The sequence below is a fragment of the Platichthys flesus genome, chromosome 12 (assembly GCF_949316205.1).
Source record: "Platichthys flesus chromosome 12, fPlaFle2.1, whole genome shotgun sequence".
Classification (NCBI taxonomy): Eukaryota; Metazoa; Chordata; class Actinopteri; order Pleuronectiformes; family Pleuronectidae; genus Platichthys; species Platichthys flesus.
The window spans coordinates 13,730,367-13,753,160 of NC_084956.1; the positions used below are offsets into that span (position 1 = coordinate 13,730,367).

Genomic DNA, 22,794 nt, shown 5'->3' on the forward strand with positions numbered 1-22,794 from the left:
GAAAAGGGAAAAACAAAAGCATCAGCATTAAAAGAGTGGATCTCATTGTAAATGTGTTGATTTGGATGTCACACAAAATGTTATATAAGGGCTCTAGTGTATGCCTAAGATTGGACCTTTCCAATATGTGATTGATGTCTTTCAATAGATTGCATGCACATAAACGTCCACTTTTTCATTTTTAATACTACGGGGTCAGGGTACTGTTTCTAATTCTCCAGCATGGTTTTAGCTACACATAAGAAAAATGCCCTAATGTCTTCAACGGCTAAGAAATGTACATGACATAATTATTGCCATTGTTATTGACTTTAGTTTATATTCAGAGGACAGTCTTGTTCCAATTCAATATTTCATACCTCTGCTCATTTGTCTCTTTTCTTCTGTTCTTTCCGGTTTGCTTATAATGGAGATTAGATGCGTCCCAGTATCTGTTTTTTTTCCATGTTCAGCATATTTTGTGCAGGAGGCCAGCTGGGCCGTAGACAGTCTCGAGGCAAAAGGCACAGCTGGGCGACAACACTTAGCCAACAAGAAGATAAAGTCCAGCCCGGGGAGAACGAAATGTGTCCATTTACTCAGCCGTCCCCAGTGTTAAATCTGTACACATGCAAGCTAATAACACATTTGTGTACGTGCGAGTCATGAAAGTCGTGGGCAAAGTGGGTGGACAGGGCTCCTGCTGCACGGACACAGAAAGAGGGAGACAAATACTGATGGCACTAGCAAAGACGTATGCTTTGCCTGAGAAGTTAATAAAATTGAAGCTGTGTTATGATGAATAAGGAAAGGGCCATAAAAGTGAATGTATGTGGTGAATCTCCCTTGGAGAGCGGTGTTGAACAGCCTGGGGAGCGCACCCAGGGGAAGGATTTTTAATCTGCAGCCCTCCCAGACACTGTGCTGCACGGCGAAATGGGCCCACTTTCTCTTTTGAGCTTCAATACGACCGAAGATACAGAAACCAGGAGCCGGACAGAAAGGGAAGGGTGAAGTAACAAGGAAGTGAGGGAAGGTGAAATGAATGTGATACTGCTCGGGAACAGCAGGGGAGTGTGGCGACATATAAAATGACAATTCTTCATTAAATGTGTTTAAAAAAAAAAAATGGTGGGAATGCATAACATTGTCTTACAAAGGGATGTTGATGAATTAACTGTTGCCACATGCACACGCACACACACACGCTGCTTTCCTGTGGTAATGGAATCGGCTTTTGGTTACCAACACCGGAATGATTACAAGAACACACATCGCTAATGCTTTTCATACCTTACACCCCCGAGAGCAATCGCTGTGCAGGAGGCTCAATGTGTATTGTATAGTACGGTGCATGCATCTCTTGTGATAATGACGTCCTCATGTGGAGATGAAGAACAGGGAACTGCAGCAGACACAGAGAAGCTGAACGACATGACAACAAGAGAAACATCTTATTATCAATCATCAAAGATTAAATATAAAATGTCATCCCGCACAGAAAAGCTGCAGAGTTTGTGACACTGTACACACACTTGTTCTTCCTATTATACATAGTCACAACATTGCAGACACTCCACATCTACTTTTAAAAGACAATAATTATTAGTTTCCCTCTTGCAGTGTTTTTTTTTCTGCTACACTTTTTGAATCCGTCTAATACTTAATGTCTCAGATTTACAAATACATTGCATTTTTTGAGGACTGCAGCCTGTTCACGAGCACTGAATCTACCACCCACCCACAGTCATTGACCCACGAGGTGTAAACTGAAAACACGTAGACAACATTGTTTCAGTCAGATTAGAAGAGGTAACTGAGCCACTGTTTGGCATCTTTTTTTATCCTCAAAATATTTTCTGTCAAAAGATTTCAATCTTTTTGGAGATTAGGAAAGATCTAGACACAGTAAACATGCATGGCCAATGCTTATACTCTCGCATTTTTCACAGTTTTTGTTTTTGTGTCCGTCCCTCTTCCATTCCAGTGTGCCATTTCCAGTCAGACAAATACGGCTCTTTGTGAGTCGTTATGTATTTGAATGACATTATGTCTGACTTGTTTCCTGTTGCTGGAAACCGCGGCTGGTGAAAGGCAGAAAGAATGGTGCGGTATTCGTGAGCACACTCATGGCAGCTGTTCATTATTCGCCTGAGTTGCTTTCAGAGAAGCCAGGCTACCTTGCTGATGATAAATGCCTCTGTACGCCGAGCTGTCTCAGAACTCCGGCAGCCTTTAAACCCTGACAGCTGACGCAACCTGAGGCCTCCAGCCGCTGCCCCGTCCCTCACTGCAACAAATCGATGGCCGTCCCTCCTCGCTCTGGCCCCCGCGACTTGCTATTGGCCGCGGTTTGCCCACGCTAAACAGCTAGCTCTGTAATATGTGAGGTAACGCTCATGTGCAGTGACAGGTGAGACCCTCATGACAGCGTGATGTCCCAGGAAACATCACAGAGACAACATGTGTAGCCAAGGAAGCAGGCCAGAGAGTAAATGGTTTTGATGGGGGAGGTATTGGGGTGAGTGTGATTGCTATCTGCATGTGGACAACAAGACATCTGGACAAGATGTAATCTCTGACGGAGTGATGGAGCCAACCTCATTCCTTCAGTCCAACCAGCTCCCCGAAGATCAGCTCCTGGTCTTCGCCCGTAATGCCCTTTCCTCTGTAGCTCCAATCCAGGTCCACTTATTCTGTAACTTCACACCGCCTCCCTTCTCCGTTATCAAGTTTTTCATCCCTCTAGCCTCCCTTTGATCAACCTTCCTCTTTTACTCTGTAATTCACTCCAGTCTCTCCTCTCTGCTCTATCTCCCACTTCTCCTCTTCTGCACCCACTCCCTGTGAGTTAGGCACTTGGGTAGGAGATTAATGATGGTCGAGAAGCTCTGGCAGTGTCTGATTTGCTATTATCAAAACTGAACTGCCGCAGCCGGGCTGTATTTTCTGTTCGGGTGTGGCGGCGATGGCAGCTGGAATTGCCCTGTTATCACTGAAATTAATGTGTATATCACCCAAAAGTAAAAAAAAAAAAAATCACCCATTCCACTCCTAATAAGCAATCAGTTAAGAACTGTGAAAATACAGGCTGCTGAGTGTAGAAGCTTCAAGGACCCTGCACACAGAAACCGATCCTGTTACATAAATCATATCTTCCTTAACTAATAACACCTTTAGTTACAGGGCATTTCTTTTTATATGCTGATTTTCAATGGTAGTAGGTTTGCGATCATTTGGAAAAGTGTCAGCAATTTTTAATGTCTGTTTATTCAGTCAGCAGTTCTGTAGGTCTGAGCCTCAGCCCCACCACTGGTAATTACCTCCGCCGGGGAGGAATACAAGGAAACCTGGCGGAAGGATGCGGTGAGGGTCAGGGGGAGAACCCATTATATTTTGGTGCAGATCTGAATACATGCATGCAACCAAGAGTCTAGTTTAACTCTCTCTGCAGCGTTTCCCACATAATTCATCAATCTATTGCAATGGTGGGGGTGCACGTATATGAACAACGCTCTAATAAAAACCAATGCTGAGTGACAGGTACACAGACTGAAGCGTGAAAGACAGGTCCCAGTGTGAGACAAAACAGAGCAGTGTGTGCCACTTGAGGTTTGCATGTCCAGTAAAAACCTTATGGACGATAGCCAACTTGATACCTTATGTTATAATGAGAAATATATATATATATTTTTTTTAAACGTGATGAAACTGTGCTTTGAAAAATAGGAAAATGTTAGTCCGCCACAGTCTAAATAAAAAATGAGAAACACTGCTTTGACATGACGAAGAGAGGCATTAGCCTTTTTCAAGATATACCATCACATAAGATTAAGTATTATTTCTTATTATCTGCCTACAAATGAGAGTGTTGAGTGCATGAACTGGTTTTGTCTTAACAAAATTCAAAAAGTCCAGTCAGCTTGTCATGGTAACAGACGCATGGTGCATGTTAAAGAAGCGTGACCATGAAAGGAGAACAGGGGCCAATTGGAGGTAGAAGAAACTGCTGGAGCCAGCCTAATTATGACCTTGTTCATTTGCATATTTATCAAAGTACATAACTTTTCTCACACTCTGGCCCCAGAGTTGCACAGATCATACTTTGAGCAGATGAATTATGGAAAAGGATGCTAAATAGGCGATGCCGGGACAACGCCTTGGTAGGAATTCATTGTGAGCTTACAGCTCTTATTCACACTTGTCTTAATGGTGTCACTACTCTGGTATTATCACAGAGACTCCTCCGTCCCTAAAGAGGCAACCACAGTTTGTGTAGGTGGCTGCTGTGTGTGTGTGTCACATGTCTTTCTCTCTGCTTTTTGAAGTCCCAGATACCTTCAAGGTAAAGGAGGGCTGACAAGGAAGGGATAAGAAACATGGAAAATGAGATTGGGAAAAAGGGGGTGAGGGGGGAATCAAGTAGGAGTAAGCAAAGAGTGGAGTGGAAGAAATAGGACACAGTGAAAAATCGAAAGCAAAGTGATAGAGCAAAGCGGGAGGAAAAAGAGTAAGAGCCTCAGGCTGAGAGGCACCAGCCCAAGTATCATAGTCAATTAACATCCCGGCCCAGCACTAACTCTCAGTCTATTTCAGACCATTAATTATGTGCACCATCAGTTCCAGCTCACTTGGCCTGACACAAGTCTTCATCACTGCGCCTCGGCCCCGACGGATCATGTTTGAACCGAGAAATAGCTCCAGTTTACATATTCATGATGAAATGTCTCCGAAAAGACAAGTGATGGTTTTACTCCATGTTTTATCTAACTTCCTAATACTAACTATTTTATTTAAGGGGACGTTTACACTGGGCATAATATTACATCTCTACATTCCCATTGTTGGCAGTTACCATGACGCTCGAGCTGAGTTTCTCTAAAAGTGACAGAGTCGTGGATAGTTTGCTCACATCGACAATGCTATTTTAGTTTTTTTAGTACACACATGTCTGACTTGTACAGGGAGGTTAGATGGGTCAGCAGAACTCAGAGGGGGTGGTCCCAACCAAGGCTGCTCTGAGTGTGTTCCCCTATCTCTGGACAGGAGAAATTGAGCTGCATGCGGAAAGTAGGTTCATTGTAGGGTGTGTGTGTGTCGGGGGGGGGGGGGCATGAACAAAATGCCTTTCTTTCATATCCTGGCCACAAGTTCTGGAGAGGCCAAATCAAAGTGCTGGACTCTATCTGTCCGACAGGATAGATGTACTGCATCTGCCCTGCTCTAATTTCACCTCCAGCTGGAGCCATCACCGGCAGCCCAGAAAACAATCGTCTACAGTTCAGGGAACAGGCCGCCAATCGTGGAAAAACATGCCGGGTTGTAAATAGAAAATAAAAATGACAAAACTAATGGAATGTGCAAAATTGACTCTGGCCTGTGTTGCATTGGACTTGAACCCAGACACTGGACCTAGACAGCTAACATTTAGAGTTGGAAATTTGGGTCAAACTCCAAAAAATCAATTAGACAATGACTAACAAAAAAGCATCACTGTGTAAACAAGCCACTGGCGAGGTGACATTGTCTCATTAGAAGGCGCAAAAATAAACAACTGAAACTGCACCCACAGGGCTGCACACTTTCTCTTACTTTTTCTCGTTGACGCGACCCAAGAGCCCGCCTTAATCAATTTCCTCTCATTAGAGCAAATGTAATTGGCTTCCTTATAGTACAACAATTAATATGTGTCAATACCTCATCTAGTTAACAGTCCGATCGCTACAGTTACAAAGCCCACTCCCTGTAATGATGAAGATCAATTGCTGGATATCAAATGGCCAGCGTGGACTCTCTGAAGATGAATGGGGCACGGGCATAAACAGCTATATCTCAGGGGAAGGAGCTGTTTGCACCCGGTAGCAAGCAGCCGTGCTCGGCATCAATCGATCACGGCTGCTCCTGATTCTAGGGAGCCACAAACGCACAGAAACTGCACTTTAAAAAGACGGTAGATCATCGTGAGATCATATTTTTTTTTGTCCCGAGCTAAAGCTAAAGTGAATGCACTACACACTGTGGCGTCTGATTATAGGCTGGGAAGGGGAAGCAGAGACCAGGCGGCATAAATACAGTGAACTCGGATGAAAGTGCCCGGTCAGCTCCGCGGAGATGACAAACATCCAAATATCTGTCACTCCCCGACCGCTTGTCATCACCTTCTGGAGCGGCTGTCAGCGCCGCTGTCAGCATGTCCATTGGTAGATTTTTTTTTTTTTTTTGCCCCACACCATTTATTTCTTAGCAGGTGTTCCTTACTGCGCTCACAATAAATGACAAGTGAGAATGATTGTACAAATCCCCGAAATTGAGTGGGTTAGCTTTTAATTTTAATTTTTTTTTCCTTCCTAAAATCTTCAGAGTAAGTTACAGTTGCGGCGCCTCATTGTAGATTTCGATGACTTGGATCAATTTAAATCAGCGCTTATGATTGCAATTGGGAGGGTGTTCATTTGGAGAAAGGGAGAGAAGAAGAAGGAGAAGAGCACTGCTACTGCCTTTTTATATGAAGACGGATTTCCGTTCACCGTGCACTGACTCAGCCGGCTCGTAATGACGTCCCCTGGCTAGACTTGTCACCTCGCTCCCTGGCCCTAACAGACACTTTCTCTGACACCCTAATGTCATGAAGGACGGAGGAGGGAGTTGGATTTAAATACTTGCAGTGTGAGCAGAGGAAGCTGGTGGGTAGTAAGACGTCATTCACTCGGCTTGTGACACAGAGAAGAAAAACATCTGGTGGGTATGATCTCTGGTGAACGTCCGCACATTGGGACTTTCTCCGGAGTTTGCATTTCACGTACTTACAACACAGCAGGAGATAATCCAGTCAGACACTTCCACAACAACGGGAAAATATCGAATCTTGTCTTTCCAAGTTGACATCTTCGTTGGCGGTCTTCTACGTGTATGGTGCTTCTTTTTCAACTTTTTTTCAATTTCTGCGTCCGTCTTGTGTTAAAAAACATCATCAACCATTCTGTTGTGGTGGATCCAGATAGTCTCCTGCTGTGTTCTCACTATGGGGCTGGCAGGAGACACTCCCGAGAGAATCCAAAGCTACTGACTCCGACATTTGCGATCTTACACAAATTCCCTGCCAGGAGATTAGGTGTAGTTTGGTGTTCGGCATCAGCTTGGGTTCGTTCAAAAGATTTTTGCCTAGAAATACAACCAGTTGGGCTTCATTTTGCATCAATCTGTGTTCAAATAACAACTTCTCTGAATGTGTGTTTGCAATCTTCATCACTATCCACCCTTACTGATAAATCACCAGCTATAACCGTTTGGTAAAATGAACCGAGCTGAAATCCAGTGGCAGAAAAGCTTTTGTAGTCTCTAAACTGAGAAAAACCACCGCTGTCTTCAGGGATCACTCGGCTGTGAACTCACCAGCCTCGACCAAAAAATTAGATGTCAGTGCTTAGAGACACATCACAGAAGACTCAAACCCTATATATTTTGTTCTATAACTCCTCACCTCTAGTAAGTTTGCTGTAGCCTAACAGTCTCCTGCAGTGTACCGAAGCACACATCGGGCAGAGAGTCAGCTCCACACAATTATAGCTGCTGGACGAAGGGATAAAGACAATGATTCCATATCTCTTCAGGGTGCTCTGTGTAAGTATCCGGCTCCCTGGTGTTTTAGAAAGATACGGCTATATGAGCAGACGTTCATTTGAGCACTATCGGAGAGCAGCAACAGCCAAACACAGACTAAATATCCCATTTGCTGCGGATATCACACATTTTCATGGTTTTTCCCTTGTGATGATTTGGTTTTTCTTTTATTGTGAGAGGCATCTTCATTTCGGCGTCCTACTGTTGCAGCAAAATTATTTTCTTTGGTGGGCAAATACTGTACATGGTAGAAAGTTTTACATTTCCTTTTTTCATTGCTTAGATTTTTCCATCAGTGATACATTTTCTGGAAGCTCACTAAATTCGTATCACATCCATTCATTTGCTCAGCTTTGTGGGATGAAATGATATCTCACCTCACCCGTTGCAGGCAAACACAGAGGCTTGATTCTGTATCAAAAATACCCCATCAGACGTCTTCTCCCCCTTGTTTCCCTCTCTCACTCTCTTTCTCTTTCAACCGGCCCACAGCCACTAAATCTCTCCATCTGCCGGGCATTGTTCAAAATGAATATGGGGCCCGTGAGCCGCTACAAACCGACTGTGGAATTATATATTAAAGATATTGTGAACAGCAGCAGATAGCCCGGCCGATATCCGCGGAATCTAGGACAAGGTTCATTCCTCGGAGGTTTAACACCTCTTGTTCCAGATCCTTTTAATATATTCCTCGTCTGTGATGAACTGGCTTGAGTGAGGGGGATTGAAAAATCAGTCTGCGCTGTGTTAACATTAAAAGACTGCGGACATGAATAAGTGAGAGGGCACTGGGAGACTTTGATTTTTTCTCTCTCCGTGGCGTTAGAATCAAACAGGAACAGGGGAAGGGAGGATCGGGGGGAAGGGGGGGGTATAATAATACATGGGGCTGAGGGGAAATAATGTTTGAGAAGTTGGAAAAAAAAGTCATCCATGAAATTGCTTGTTGCATCCTTTAAAACCTCTTGATTGATGGTGGCAATTTTAAAGCTTGGCAGTTTCTCAGATCTGTGGAAGTATTAGAAACAAGGACTCCAGGGGTTATCTTCAAGCGAAAAATGCAGCCTAAAACACTTAACCTCAGCTATTGGCAATAAACTGGGTACATTTTTGTGTGTTTGTGTGTCTATTTCTCTTCTTCCTGTTGATAACCAGCCAGACGGTACTCCCAGCTACTGCAGCCACTAGAATGTTTTTTGTTTTTTTTCCACATGTCTGAGTTAGGCATCTTTCAGTTGGAAACAGCAGATAGCATCAGCATCTCAGTCTCAACTCTGAATTAAGTTTGATAATGGAAATTGCATCTTTGGATAAGCTCTTGAGTTTCATTCTCCACCTCGGAAAGACTTAAGAGTCCGAGATAACACAAGATAACACGAGCTACACGTCTGACTTGTGACAATTATGACAATTGCTTGTAAGTGACTTTCCCATTTCCCCCTCGCTATGGTAACAAGCATATAAACCTCTTACCTTAACCGCCTTCTGATCCTTTTCTTCAACGCAGCTTTACTTGGTGGTTTTACAGGCAATTTGCAGACAATATGAATACAAAATAGATCCCCAAATACAAAAAAAGGTTTGACTACAAACAGATAATGAATGCTCTTGATATATAAGCAGGTCACCTGTTTTAATATTAAAATGTTGTCATGGAAGCTCCCTGTATCTTTCCTTTGCATTCAAATTACTTATTATATTAACCGTATTAAATAACTCACTCAAATATCTGGTAAATTAAAATGTTCAATAAAACCTAGAAATATTGCTCATTTCCGTATGTTAATATGACTGCGTTCAAAACCTAAAGATACAGATTTATTGCAAACACTATATTTACATCGAAAGTTCCTATTTCTGTTTACCATTCATATGTTTAAGACTGAGTCTGAGGTGTTTTCACTTCCTCACGTTGTCCCTGAGGCAAAGTGCTGCTCCATAAAGATTATTGGACGACGTCCACTGATCTAAAGTGGCTCACTTTGAATGGTCTATAGTAGAAGATAGATATTCTGTACAGTGCACAGGCTGCAGTGTTGTTTTATAGGTCACATTATTTTCATTATGACTTGTAATTTTTATTTTAGAGGCCGATTTAAGTTGTTGTTTTGAACATTTACTGAATATGAGATGTTGAGTTCACGCAAATAGCATAGTGAGTGCATGAACTGGTAAACATGGTACTTGTGTTGGCGGAGTGCCTCAAAGTGACCTGCAGTGAGATTCAGGTAGAATCTGTTTTTTGTACATTTCCTTGGCCCTTTTGCCTTTTATTTAAAAAAAACAACACTTATAGTGTGAGTAGATGGTTCAGCCGACCAGGAGTCGAGCTGGAGACCCCCCGCTCTAGGTCCATATGGTGTACACCCTAACCATTCACCCATCAGGTCGCCTGCTACTGCTGGGAAACTCTTCCGTGATTAGCTGAACCGTCCTCAAACCCTGTCGAACTCTTGACCCACCCCTGATTCCCACTTTTCCTCTTCACTTAACAACCGTAGAGGCACAGACAGCAGATTGGCCTCCTTACTCTGTGTGCTCATTTCCATGCATGTTGTATGAGGCAAAGGTTTGAAGACCCTTTTTCCAATAAGCCATAGGGCTTTGATGAGAGAAATTATTAATTAACATATAAAAGACAGAGCTTGAGAAGAAATAATTGGACTGTTTTTCCTAACATTTGGAATTGAAATCCCGAAAAGGCAGCAAAAAAAAATGTTGCACTAAGCTTTCCTTCACGCTTGATTAAGAAATGTTTTGAGCATCGCTCTATCTGGATGATTATGGACAACAATGCAAAGAAGATGATAGAGGAACAAGGAAGCTATAACCATTTGTTGTTTTTCATACGATCCAAAAGGATCTTAATTTACTTCTCTTCCAGTTTCTCTCAGCTCTGCAAACTTGACAAAATGCAGCAAGATAATTTGTGCACTAATTCTCTTTTTGAAATTTGTGTAGGAGCTAGTGTTTTTTGGAGGATATTGTACCTAAGAAATGAGGATATGTTACCTTCTTGGCGGAGGTTACATATCCTCATTTTCTCATATGTATTCTTCTATGACATACCCCTCTCTGTTTGTTTGTGGTTTGGATTGTAAGCAAGATAACACATGTCATAACTGTTTTGTGATGAAAGGATGCCGAATGGCTCACGGAAGAATCTATGCCGTTTTGGTCCAGATCCAGATCAGGGAGCAGTTTAACAGAATTGATGTATTTTTCTTTAACATTGAAAGATAATTTTCACCTGCGAATATCTTTATGAAAAAAAAAAATCGGACACATTGAAGAATGTGATCTCTATGTATGTGTGAAAGTTTGTGAAGCTTGATTGTATTAAGAAGAACTGTTGGGCCTTGCTGGGTCTTTGTGCTCTATCCTAGATTTACCAGTTTTATAACAAGAAATCACAAAATGTTCAAATGAGGAACATCACCAAAAGGTCAAAACAAGCCAGAGAATCTAAAAATCACATTGTCATTGAATCAACAGTAAGGTAGAAATAATATAATTGAATAATCTGATCAGATTCAGAACGTAAGACAACCACTGCTTGTGTTTTAATATTAAATGGCACTTTATAGTCAGATTAAATCTAAAAGTTATCGTCTGTGCCCTGTTACGCTCTATAATACACATATTTACAAAAGATACACATCCGTTGTCATACATTCACAGTTATATCCATGATATACACCAGATAAATGCACAAATGCAAATTAAACAACACAATGCTGTAATTATATAATAATGTGACATAATCTAGCAGAACTGTGATAAAATTGCGATTTAATGTTCGTCAGTTGAGACGTGTGTGACACCTTTTACAAGATTAGTGAACTTGTCACATAATTACACGACGAGCTCGTATAGTGACAAAACACAGAGGAACTGATCTCAGTGGAATAAGGAGGGATTTCATATTCAACCCAGTTCGGGGAAAGCCATTCAAAATAGCACATCATAACAATTATGATTATACGTAAATTTAATTTTCGGCAGATTATGAGAGGGACACCTTATTTAGCATTAGACATCAAACGTGATGTGCATCATCTGTTTCCGAACTAAAGATAATCTGAGGAAACACAACGACATGTGCACCTATCGTGTTAAGTGTGTGCAATCCTGGTCCTGAGGATTAAGGGTCCATCCCAGCATATGTTCCCTGTCTTCCAGCATATGTCCTATATTTTTTTTTCTTTCTTTTCGATTTCTTACCGAGGTAATTTTGCTGCTACCCCCCCCCCCCAGTCTCCCCATAACGCCCCCCGTGATTATATTTGATCTTATTTAGCCAGAACGCCGGGCCGTGTGAGTCGCACAGATGAAGTGAGCCGGACTCCTGAGTGTGCTCGAGGGGACGCGGGACCTCGCTCGCACGGGGGGGAGAGGACAGAGATGAAGGTCGACTCACCCCGACTGCGAGCCAGCTGTCACAAGTGGACAGACAGGAGAATCACCTGAGTCCCGAATTGATTTCTTTGAGCGAGAGAGAACAAAATTTCTGATATCTGTTGACCTCCCGTGATGGAATATGTCACAGTCCGGCCAAAGACGGAGCGAGAAAGAGAGTAAGGACGGACAGCAAATGTCATCGTAGGAAAGAAATAAGAAGCGGTGGCTTTTGAAAAGAGACACTCTCCACTTCCTGTGGCTTACAGCAAAATGTGCACTTCAGAAATCCCGTGTTTCTGTACGAGTAATGAGAAGAAAACTGGATTTTTTTTTTTATTCTAATAATGCCCCCTGTGTAATTCCGCTTGCATCTCACCGAGACGTACCTTTTGCATTATAAATTGAATTTATCTTTTTGTAATATATCCCTCGTTGTAGCTGCGCCTTCCTTGCGACAGCCACTGCAGCTGGCTCCATGGAGCTCTCCTGCTTGATAGATAAGAGTCTCCCAGCGATGGAAACAATCCCAATCAGCTTCACGGATAATCCGGCACTTCAGCCGACGGACTCGGTTTTTGAAGTTAGCCGAGCTCCCGGCGAACGCGCTCATAACTCGCCACGGCAGTCGTGCTCCGAGGTGACGGCGGAGTCGGGGGGGCGGGGAAAAGCGTGTCAAATTTGTTCCATGACTCAGAACATGTTGTAGAAGTTGACTAACATGCAGCTTAGGATCCGACACAGTCTCTGAACCATTTTCTCGCAGGCTCTTGGGACGTGTTCTGACAGAAAGTAAGAAATGTGAGTAAGAAAAGATTCCTGCTGCACAGCTTCTATGTAGTGGTTTGTAAAATCACACAAGTTAGATTGTGCTTCTCAGGAGTTGGTGGGGGGGAAATTCTCTCAAATTTTAAAGGAATACAGTAAATCCTTGTAAAAGATTATTGGTAATCTTGTAATAACTTTACATATAAATGTAATGAGTTCATATTTCTGCGACAGATAAATTGCGTGCTCCTAGTCTGATTCTCACATTAACATCAGATGAAAAACCAAGAAAGAGCAGTAATGCAATGATAATTAGATGTCAAGAGGATGGAGAAGAAAAAAACTGAATTATTTTATCTAATACGGAAGATCTCAATCAGTCATTTGATTCATTAAGATCTAAAATGAAAATGTATAAAAATCACACTGGAGGCTGCACATGCTTCCAAATCCCTTCTAGCATTTGCTCAGCTGATATCCAGGTCTGTCTGTTTCAGAGCTCACTGCTCAGCTCTGTGTACAAAGAGAGAGATCTGCTGACACCTGTAGTTGCTGACAGTTTTGCCATGAGGACGTTAATGCACGCGCCAAGATTTGACAGAATTTGTCACTTACATCAACATGATGATACGTACATGTCAGGCAGGGATAATGAACCTTATGCTGAAGTGCGCATATGTGAAAATAGGAACATATACAGAAAAAGCATTCATGCATTTTCAATAGAAGCTACTGTGTGTTGTATTTCATAAGTCTGGCACGGGGGAAAAGTACAGTGTGTGTGAGCGCCGTATTGTGCTGCAGGTACTGTACATGTATGGTTTGTGTTGTTTGTGATAAGTAGTTTTAAAGAGGGATGAATCAGTTGCGGTTTTAGACATTTTCTAACTCTGGGGCCATAAAGGGCTACAGTTTTACACTGAGGGGCCAATTATATATCCTACATCCATGCACAGTCTCTCATTCAGTAAGGTGCATGTTTAATTCATTCCTGGTTCATTGTTGGCTCCATAGCTTGGAGCAAAGACACACATCTTTGAATATATTTTGAAAATTCTCCCTCGTTGGAGTTCATTGTGTTCTTCGAAAAAGGTTAAGGAAATGAAAACATCTCGATATATGATCATATTATTTTTTAATTATTATTAGTGATAGAGTGAATCGTCAGAATAAATGGACAGGGGCATCTTATGGGCCTATCAGAGTTCAGCTGTGGCCAGTGGCCCCCTGGCTCTATCCCCTGGATCCATCCCTGCTTTCAACTTTTCTTTTCGTTTCTTTTTTACATCTTTGCATCAAAACTATGAGAGGAAATTGGATGTACAGGCTCCACTGGTTTCAAACCCGGAGAGTTAATATACTGTAGATTTGTCACAGTTTGTAACATCATCAAATTGTTTCAGATATTAGGAAGTTAATGTATCATATGTTCTTCTATGAGGCTGAAATTTCATTTTCTGCAGCATCGTTGTCGTGCTTTCGCAGCGCTCTCGTTTGTTATGAATGTACTAAACATTCAAAATGATATCTGAGTGATTCCGTATACACAATGCTGCGTGTTTGTTTTGCTGTAATCGCAGGTGTAAGGATGATATGCTGCATAATGCACATGATACGGACCAAATGCTGGAAGGGGGGAAAAAATCCTCTTCCCTCTCAAAATTATTCCATTACATCTGTAATTTCATTAGCTCGGCTTTGCTTAAAAAGGGAGAAGACTGTCAGAGGTAATTAAAAGATAAGGTGAACAGTAGCGTCTGCTTTGCCCCAGCCACATTAAGACTTTTGGCTTCTGCAGTCGGAGCTTAATATCTCCTCAGCACGCTCGCATGCACACACACTGAGCGGCACAGGCGACACACGGACAGAGGTGCTCTCCCACCTGCCAGCGGACCCCTCGCAGACATGTGCACTGAAGGGAGATGTGTTGCAGGCCCCGCGGCGTCCGACTGCTGAGATATGAAATGCGACGGGTGCACAATGGTTGTCAACATGAATGACTCATAAACAAGCACAACATTAGGACGGCCCACACCGCGGTGTTCATTTTATTTATTTTTCGTGCAGGGATTGAGGAGGAGGCCCGACACCGTCTCGATCACCACTTCTCACTTCCTCTCCTCTTTGCGTTGCATCTACGTGGGCTGGAGGAACGAGCTCGCTCCAGTAAACCATCACAAACACATGCATCATCTCGACTCGCTGCCGCTTTGTTTTGCACTCGCTTTGTTTGACCCTCGAGCGGATCACAAACAACACATGCGATTTATTACTTTCGCCAAAACATACAGGCAAACGTATGATTTATTTACTAATTGATTCATTATTTACGGGGACACTGTTATTTAAGTAGCAGTAAAACAGCAGGGGGCTCTGCTGACTGACTCGGAGCATTAAACAGATACTGTATTTGCTCAGACTGGGGACACGATTGGTAGAAAACATTGTTCTACTTTAGCAGCACTGGTGCTTGCTTATAATATCAGGAAAAAAAACAACAGCCCTTGGTCTGCTGAAGCAAGTATAACAAGTGCGTCTATGGCTGTATAATGAGTGCAGATAGGGAGTTTTAAAGAGACACCCTGAGTATCGCTGCAGGGACCCCCCCCCCCTGCAGCTGCAAGGATGAGGAGCATAAAAAAAGAGCAGATTAGAGGAGAATGGTGGATCAACTTCATCAGTTAATTAAACGCTATTGCAGCTTGATGAGCAATTAATCAAGGCAGCGTGCCGAGTGTCAGGCAGGGCTGAGTTCTTCGGGTACGGTGTGTGCGCAAGGGTGTCAGTATGTGTGCGTGTGTGTGTGTTCTCACACAAAGGGGGGGAGCCCTGTGGGGATCAGCACTTACCAAGTGAGCAGCCCCTCAAATTGTACAGGGTGTGATGGCCTGGGTTCGGATAAGCAGCTATCAATCACTCGCTGACATACATGTAAGCTTTCACCCTATTAGAGTGCCAGTATGAGTCTCCTCTCAGTGCTCGAACTAACGACTCGTCTAAGTAGATGGAATTCCAGGAAGTGATGAGATGTATTGGATTATTATTGAGGGGGAAAAACGATCATAATATTAGTGATTCAAGCTTATACCAACCCTATCAAACAGTGAATCCCTGTGATAGAGGCAGAAACACAGGCTCGTCAAAAACTTAACTTGGTGTGTTCACCGCCTTAAGATTCAGGTTCTTATCTTACATCCCACTCTTTCATCTACCTCCTCGTCACGATAAAGAACAGGGCTTTTTTTTTTTAATGCTATGGAAATTCAAGTTGGCAGTTTGTGACTAAATGCAGTAAATGTATTAACGGGACCACGGGGAACATTAAAAGTCAATTGAAGGAGGCTATTAAAAGGAGGATTTTAATTGGGTTGGTCCCTCCACTAAACCTTTTTTCCTCCCTGTCTCTCTTCTTCTTTTTTTTTTCTCCTCCAAGAGCAACGCTACTAAAAAAAGTTCTCCGGGAATGTGTTCTGTGTGTGGTAGTCCTTGAACGGAAGCCCCTTATGTATATATATCATGTAAAATTGGACGTTATATTAAAGCGCGCAGAGGATTGTGTTGTGTTTGCTGCCTTTGAGTACTGAGCCCCGCCGAGGCGCCGCTGCCTCTGTGGCTACACGCTAAAGAGTTTCAAGAGGTCGGACGCACAGCGAGCACAAGGTTTTACTACGACACGAGCCTCTGCAGAATCCTCCTCTCGCCTATTCACATCTGAGACCCTGACACGAGCTGTATCCATCTCCTCGCGGCCTCGGTTATTCAGTGTTTACGCCCTCGAGCGCTCTGTAAATTGTGTTAGTACTGTAGCTTTAATGCATCAGTTTATATAATCTGTTGAAATTACATTACAAAGCATACAGTTGTCCTAGTTTTGGTAACGCGGTGTGACACATTACAAATGGTTTTAATTGCACTTTAGCTTCTGGCTCTCGAGCTTCGGCTCGTTCCACACTCTGAGGGGAAGCGGACTCCGCTTGTGTACTGTACGAGCGTGCACAAGTGTGCGAATGTGTGTGTGTGTGTGTCAGTTTGTGCATACGGCAGAGTTTGAGAGGGAGAGAGAGATGGAGATGCAGTGTACTATTGGCTGTGCTGACTGGATAATAACATGCAGAGTGCTGCGCTCCCACAGTAGGTTGAGCCTCCAACCAGATGCTCCTTTCACTGCGGCTCATGAGAAGGAAGAGCGAGTGAGTGACTGCACCAACGTGCGCACTCATCTCCAACGGATTAAGCCGTAGGATTCAGGGACTTCGATCATGTAGTGGGAGGGGGGGGGGGGGGTGGAATGAAGCTTATTAGAGTAGACATCACATGTGGATCTAAGAGAGACTTGGGCTAAATGGGTTCAAACTTCCATTAAAACGTTTTCTCTAGGTTTAAATTTTCGGCGATTTCTGCTGCAAATTCATAATTCAGCCTCAAACAAACTGATTGAATGATCCTCCTCTCACTGAGGATTGAAGCTACACCTGAGGAGAAGACTTTAAAGTGATGCCGTAGGTTTGACGTAGGCTTAATGGGAGGCATGGGAGGATTGGGAGTATGTGTGTGAGGGGTGAATGTCTGCACACAGCACTGGAGCTCAAGGCCGTGCACCATATAATTATGTAATTATACAGAATGGATGCTGTGGACACAAGGAAGGACACAGGAAGCCTGTTTGTGCTGTTGTAATGTTTTTTTTTAGAGAGTTTTTTAAAAGAATCTCCAGGAGCAATGTCATCTTCAAGAGCATACGTCTCTACAATCCCTCTGCCAGTCCAAGGCAATGGCTTAAACATATACACTTGAATTAACAATGTATTGTAAAAACATGGCGATGAAAAACTTTCCTCAGGGAGTACACAATGTTTGTACAGTGTGTGTGTTCCTAGAAGGTGTGACAGATTACAGGAACACAGCAACACAACATAGAGAAAAAAAAGTAATACTGATCCCAATTCAATGACTTCTCAGTTAAAATGCATGAATTCTGCAAATGTTTTACTAAAAGCAAAACAAGTACTGGTGGCCATAACTTTCCCTCTGGACCATCCCTTCTAATGGGTGCAGCATTTTAATGTTTAAAATGTGCTCTAGGACAAAATGCGGTGGCCATATGGTTACTTTCATTTAGTGTCTGGTCCGCTTCAAAAAGTGCAGTCAAGCTAATGCAGGGTAAATGTCTGCAGACTGGGTTAACGAACAAAGTTTGTGTATTACAAATATTGTTATTGCACTATATCATCAAGGCAGATATCTTATAATTGGTCCCTGGTGTAAATAATATAATATAATATAATGAAAAAAGCTATTAAAAAAAGTTGTTTCAATTTGCGTGCAGCCATTAAATTGAATAACAGAACAAAATCATGGATTCACACATTTTATGTTGAAAGAGCTGCACTACGATATAAAATGAAACAAACAATATTGCATTAGTTTACTGTTGTTTTACCATCATTTAAGTTAATGTGAAGTCGGTACTTGCTTTACATTAGCTAGATACCCCCTACCCCCTTTATTACATTTTCATAAGGTCTCTTGATAACCTTCATCTTTTAAGACCGTTGTTGTTTAGTCATCACTAAAACCTTTTCTCCTCTGTGTTCTTCTCTTTCGCAGGAAAAAGGAAACATTGCTGTTGTATTCAATGTCGGAACAGACGACATTAACATTGAGGAGACATCAAAGTTTGTAAATGACGGAAAGTACCATATAGTGAAGTTTACGAGGAGTGGGGGTAATGCCACTCTGCAGGTGGATGACCTGCCAGTCATTGAGCGCTACCCCACAGGTGAGTCAGCCACTCTGCCTTTAATTACACCTGCCACTGCCTTTTAGAGGCGATAAAATGGCCGAGAGATTATCAAGCCAACTGTTTCAGCCTTATCTCAGGATGTTTAACGTTGACTTGGCATGTGCTTTAATCGCTTTTTATGTTTCTGTTCCCAGCAGCTGTTAAAGAACAACACCGGTGTTGCTGAGTTGTTTTCTCATCTCAGATGTTTATCGCGCTGCATTAGTCGGTACTCTTAAACAGCCCGGGTGCACGTAAAAAAAAAGGTTGCACTCAAGAAACCCATGTAAATATATAAGATGTCTTACAGAGCAGCCACCAACCCTGTCTGCATATGTGTGATATTCCCCATGTACATAAATAATCCTCCGACAGTAATTCAAATCAATACGTGATTTACAGGCAAATTACCACTTTTATTGTGGCAAGTAATTGTGTGCCAGTTCAGTATTTATCCATCTGCCGATACGGGAGATGGATTGAATTGAGGCAGCAGAGGAGACAAACCCGTAATAACAGTCGAGCTAAAGTAAGACCTGAATTAATCTGCCGCTTATACCAGGTGAATGAGCTGTGCTAGTTTCCTTTTGAATTAATTACTGACACGCACCACAGCTACTCACAGACAAAAACTAGGCTGTGTTAATGTCTGTCGCCATTAGTGTCACTGCTAATAATTCCGTTTGTGTTGCACTTTTCATACACATCAACATTGTTTACAAGTCAGTAGAATATGAATTCACCAGTTACAGCCCTGTCTAGGTAAGTGTTTAGTAAATTAATTATGTATGTTAATAGCTCCTTCATTATATAAGTGGAATTATTGTACAGTACGATACTTTTACGATACCTCATGATACAATACTTGATAGTTTACGATATAAAACCTTAAAATCCCTTACGATATGATACAATGTGATAGCTCTTGATACGTAACGATAACATACAATCAAATCTGATACAATACTTTCCGATTACTTACTATACAAAACCTTGGGATACCTCATGATGCCTTATGTTTTCATTCTGATACGTTTCGATATGATACATGATGCTTGTCACCTCACCCATAGGACAGACAACAGGCGAAAGAAAATCCTACAGCTCACTTGTTGTATTGGCCCCTTCTTGGTTATTCATGAATATTCCATTAAATAAACTTTGTTTATATAAACGATTCATTATGGCAATGAATACAAGCTCTGGGTCCTGATATTTGCATGAGAAAATATAAAGCAATCTATTGGTTGGAAATGGGAAAACAGCTCAGCAACACTGATACGTTTCTGCAGAATGTCAAGATATTAGTCGTACGACGGCTCGCACAAAGAATTTAAATGCCACGGCTTGTGTTTTCTGAAATTGCCAACTTTCCTAATGGCTCGAAGGCTTTGACACAAGCTACAGGGGATTAAAGGAGTTTGAATGTGGATGTTCCAAACATAAAGGACAGAATTACTGCTTTTACTCCACAGGATGGAAAGCTGTTTGTTTTCTGAACTTGCATAAGATGAGTTGGCAACGGGACAAACAGGACAAACTCAACCTGTCTCTCCCCTTTTTGCATAACGTTTGGTGACCTTTTTAGCCGTGACCAGTGCATTCATCCAAATGAAAGAGGGTTTTATGACTGGGACTCAATCCTCGCCGCTTGCCTCAGGTGGGATGGGGAAGCTAATGGCTTTTGACATGTCGCGGACATGGTAGAATGCACAGCAGGGCTAAATGCCTGGACGCGAACATCTCAATCTTCAAACGACACACACCATCAGTCCCGAAACATGTGATACACACAGATGTGCTGCTCATAAACAGGATAAAGTCTTCGGAAAACAACTTTTTAACCGTTCAGTGGACGATTTAATGCACAGCAATGGAAGGAGCTCGGTTTATCTAATGTGCGTTGATGACATATTTAAATCTGCTAAATTTCAACATCCATTAGTTTTTTTTTTTAAATCCTATTAAAAACTATAAGAATGTACAAAATTATTTGCTATCATGATAAATGCTGAGTCATGAATGCCGCGGGGGGGGGGGGGGGGGGGGGAGTGAACGATCTCATACCCACTAATCATGCGTCAGTGACAATGCCAAGTCCAGCTACCTTATTAGGCTCATTGCAGACTAATTACATCTTATCACAATCACCGCGCAGTTCCTCCCCTTGCCCCCCCCCCCCCAGCACACAAAGCCATTATTCTCTCAGCCCGCCTGTAGTTTGATTAGTATCCATGTATGCCTCTAACGCACTCATAATAGCAGCCCTCAGCCACTCTTAGGCCACTCACAGATCAACAGTGAATATAATAGGAGTAGACAGCAAAGATGAAAACGATGGCCGGAGAGTGAGAACGACAGAGAGGAGAAGGAGACTACATGGGGGGGCGGGGCGGGGGGGGGGGGGGTGCGCAATCGTTCTCAAAGCAAAGAAATAATTGCTTCACCAGGGCCTATATTGCTGTCCTGGTAATCTCATTAAAAAGTCTCGTACTACATACTTACGGCCCATTAAAAGTCTTTAGCACAATTATGAGAATCTAAGACGCAAAACACACACACACACACACGTCCACCCATAACTAGGTCTCTGCATGTTGTAGTTCAGCTCTCTCTCTTTTATCCCTGTCCTGCTTTCATTCGGCAGCACACACAAAAGACTGGGCAGCATAAAAAAAAAAGAAAGGCTAGCCCCCTTCTCCAGAGCCTTGGCCATGGAAGTAATACCATCACAATGGCGCTGCCAGGCCCGCAGGGTACAGTGCGGTATCGGAACACCCAATGAACACACGCCGCACACAAAGATAATGTAGAGGTCCCTGGCCTTATTCTCTTTACTGTTATCAGAGCGTGATGCACTCACAGACCTCGCCGTCTCTCACTCTGCCCCCCCCCTCCGCTCCCCGTCCCCTCCCTCTCTGTCCTTTTTACCTCTATCTGTCCGACCCTGCCCCTACCGTCAACCTTGCCCTCCGTCCTGTTTTTCTCCACCTCGCCGTGTGGAGTCTGAGATGCGGGGCATAAGAGGAGCAGGTTTGGCTTCATCCATCGATGCTCCATGCTAACCCCCCATCCCCATATTCTGGTTTATCCATGAGCCTATTCAGCCTATTGTGCAAGCAGTCAAAACTGAGCATGCTTTGCGAAGGTGCAATGACAGCCACAGGAAAAAAATAAATAGCAGAATAATAAAAAATAACAGTGAGATTTGTGCAGGTCCCTCTTTTGAATTCTCCCGGCTCCGTGAACATTGGGATCGTTTGCATATTTGTTCATTTACTGTGGGAGGGTCCTGGGGCTTGTAATGAGATAAAGCTCCCACCTTATCTGACCACTTTATTAACAAAAAAGAAAACAAGTGAGTGAGGGCAAAGTGGGTCGACTGGGAAGGCGCCCCTGAATCGCTGCTGTCTGGCAGAGGAGATAAGCCAGGCGGTCCCAACACCAGACCAAATCACCGCTCGGCAGCAGGCGCAGGCTCCGCTCGCCGGCGGGATGAATGGGGCTCTCTGCTGCCGCTCCTGAAGCCCAGGGAGCAGCATTGTTTAACACCCTCTGCGGGGATCAATACATGATCAGCCCTTGATTATATCCACACGTAATTAACCTCGGTATAAGCATAGAGAGAGAGTGCCCCCGGGGTGCAGAGCCAAACAGGTGCTGCACTATCTGTCTTTGAAAATGGAGAATGCACATTCGCGCACAATCTGTGTGAAGATAAGTGTGTGTGTGTGTGTGTGTGTGTCTGTTTGGGTGTGTAGTTACTGCTACAAATGTTTGACAGCAGCATGGAGACAAACACAAAAGCTGTCATTTTAAATGCAAACTATGAGGCATCCACACCTTGTTCTTACTTTTTATTATAACTGTAAGAGAAACACAAACACATACTGATAAATATATACAGTGTGTTTGTGTGTGTGTGTGTGTGTGTGTGTGTGTGTGTGTGTAATTTAGCCTACATTAATTAGGTAATTTACCTTGATTAATGATGAGTATATCAGGAAGGCCATTACCATTGTAATGACGGTTGCTCTTCTTCAGTCGAAGCCCGGGTGTCCTCGCTCTCCTCCCAACAGCTGCAGGCTAAATGTTCTCCAGAGCCCAGTTTGACACTGACCTCTCCTCTGATGAGGTGTCACAGTAGCAGGAAACACGGAGCGGTGACACAACTAACACCCCGTGACTGACAAATGGAGGTGAAGGGAATTAGCCGAGCCTGTGACTGCTCCATGACACCAGCAATG

At 43.0% G+C, this 22,794-nt stretch overlaps 1 protein-coding gene across 1 annotated transcript in view; it reads left to right on the forward strand.

Moving 5' to 3' along the window:
- LOC133966586 (neurexin-1a-like) overlaps positions 1–22,794 on the forward strand; it is a 294,707-nt gene that overhangs the window by 230,067 nt on the left and 41,846 nt on the right. The window contains 1 exon segment of the mRNA XM_062401563.1: positions 18,373–18,544. Within this exon segment, the coding sequence (XP_062257547.1) occupies positions 18,373–18,544 (172 nt within the window).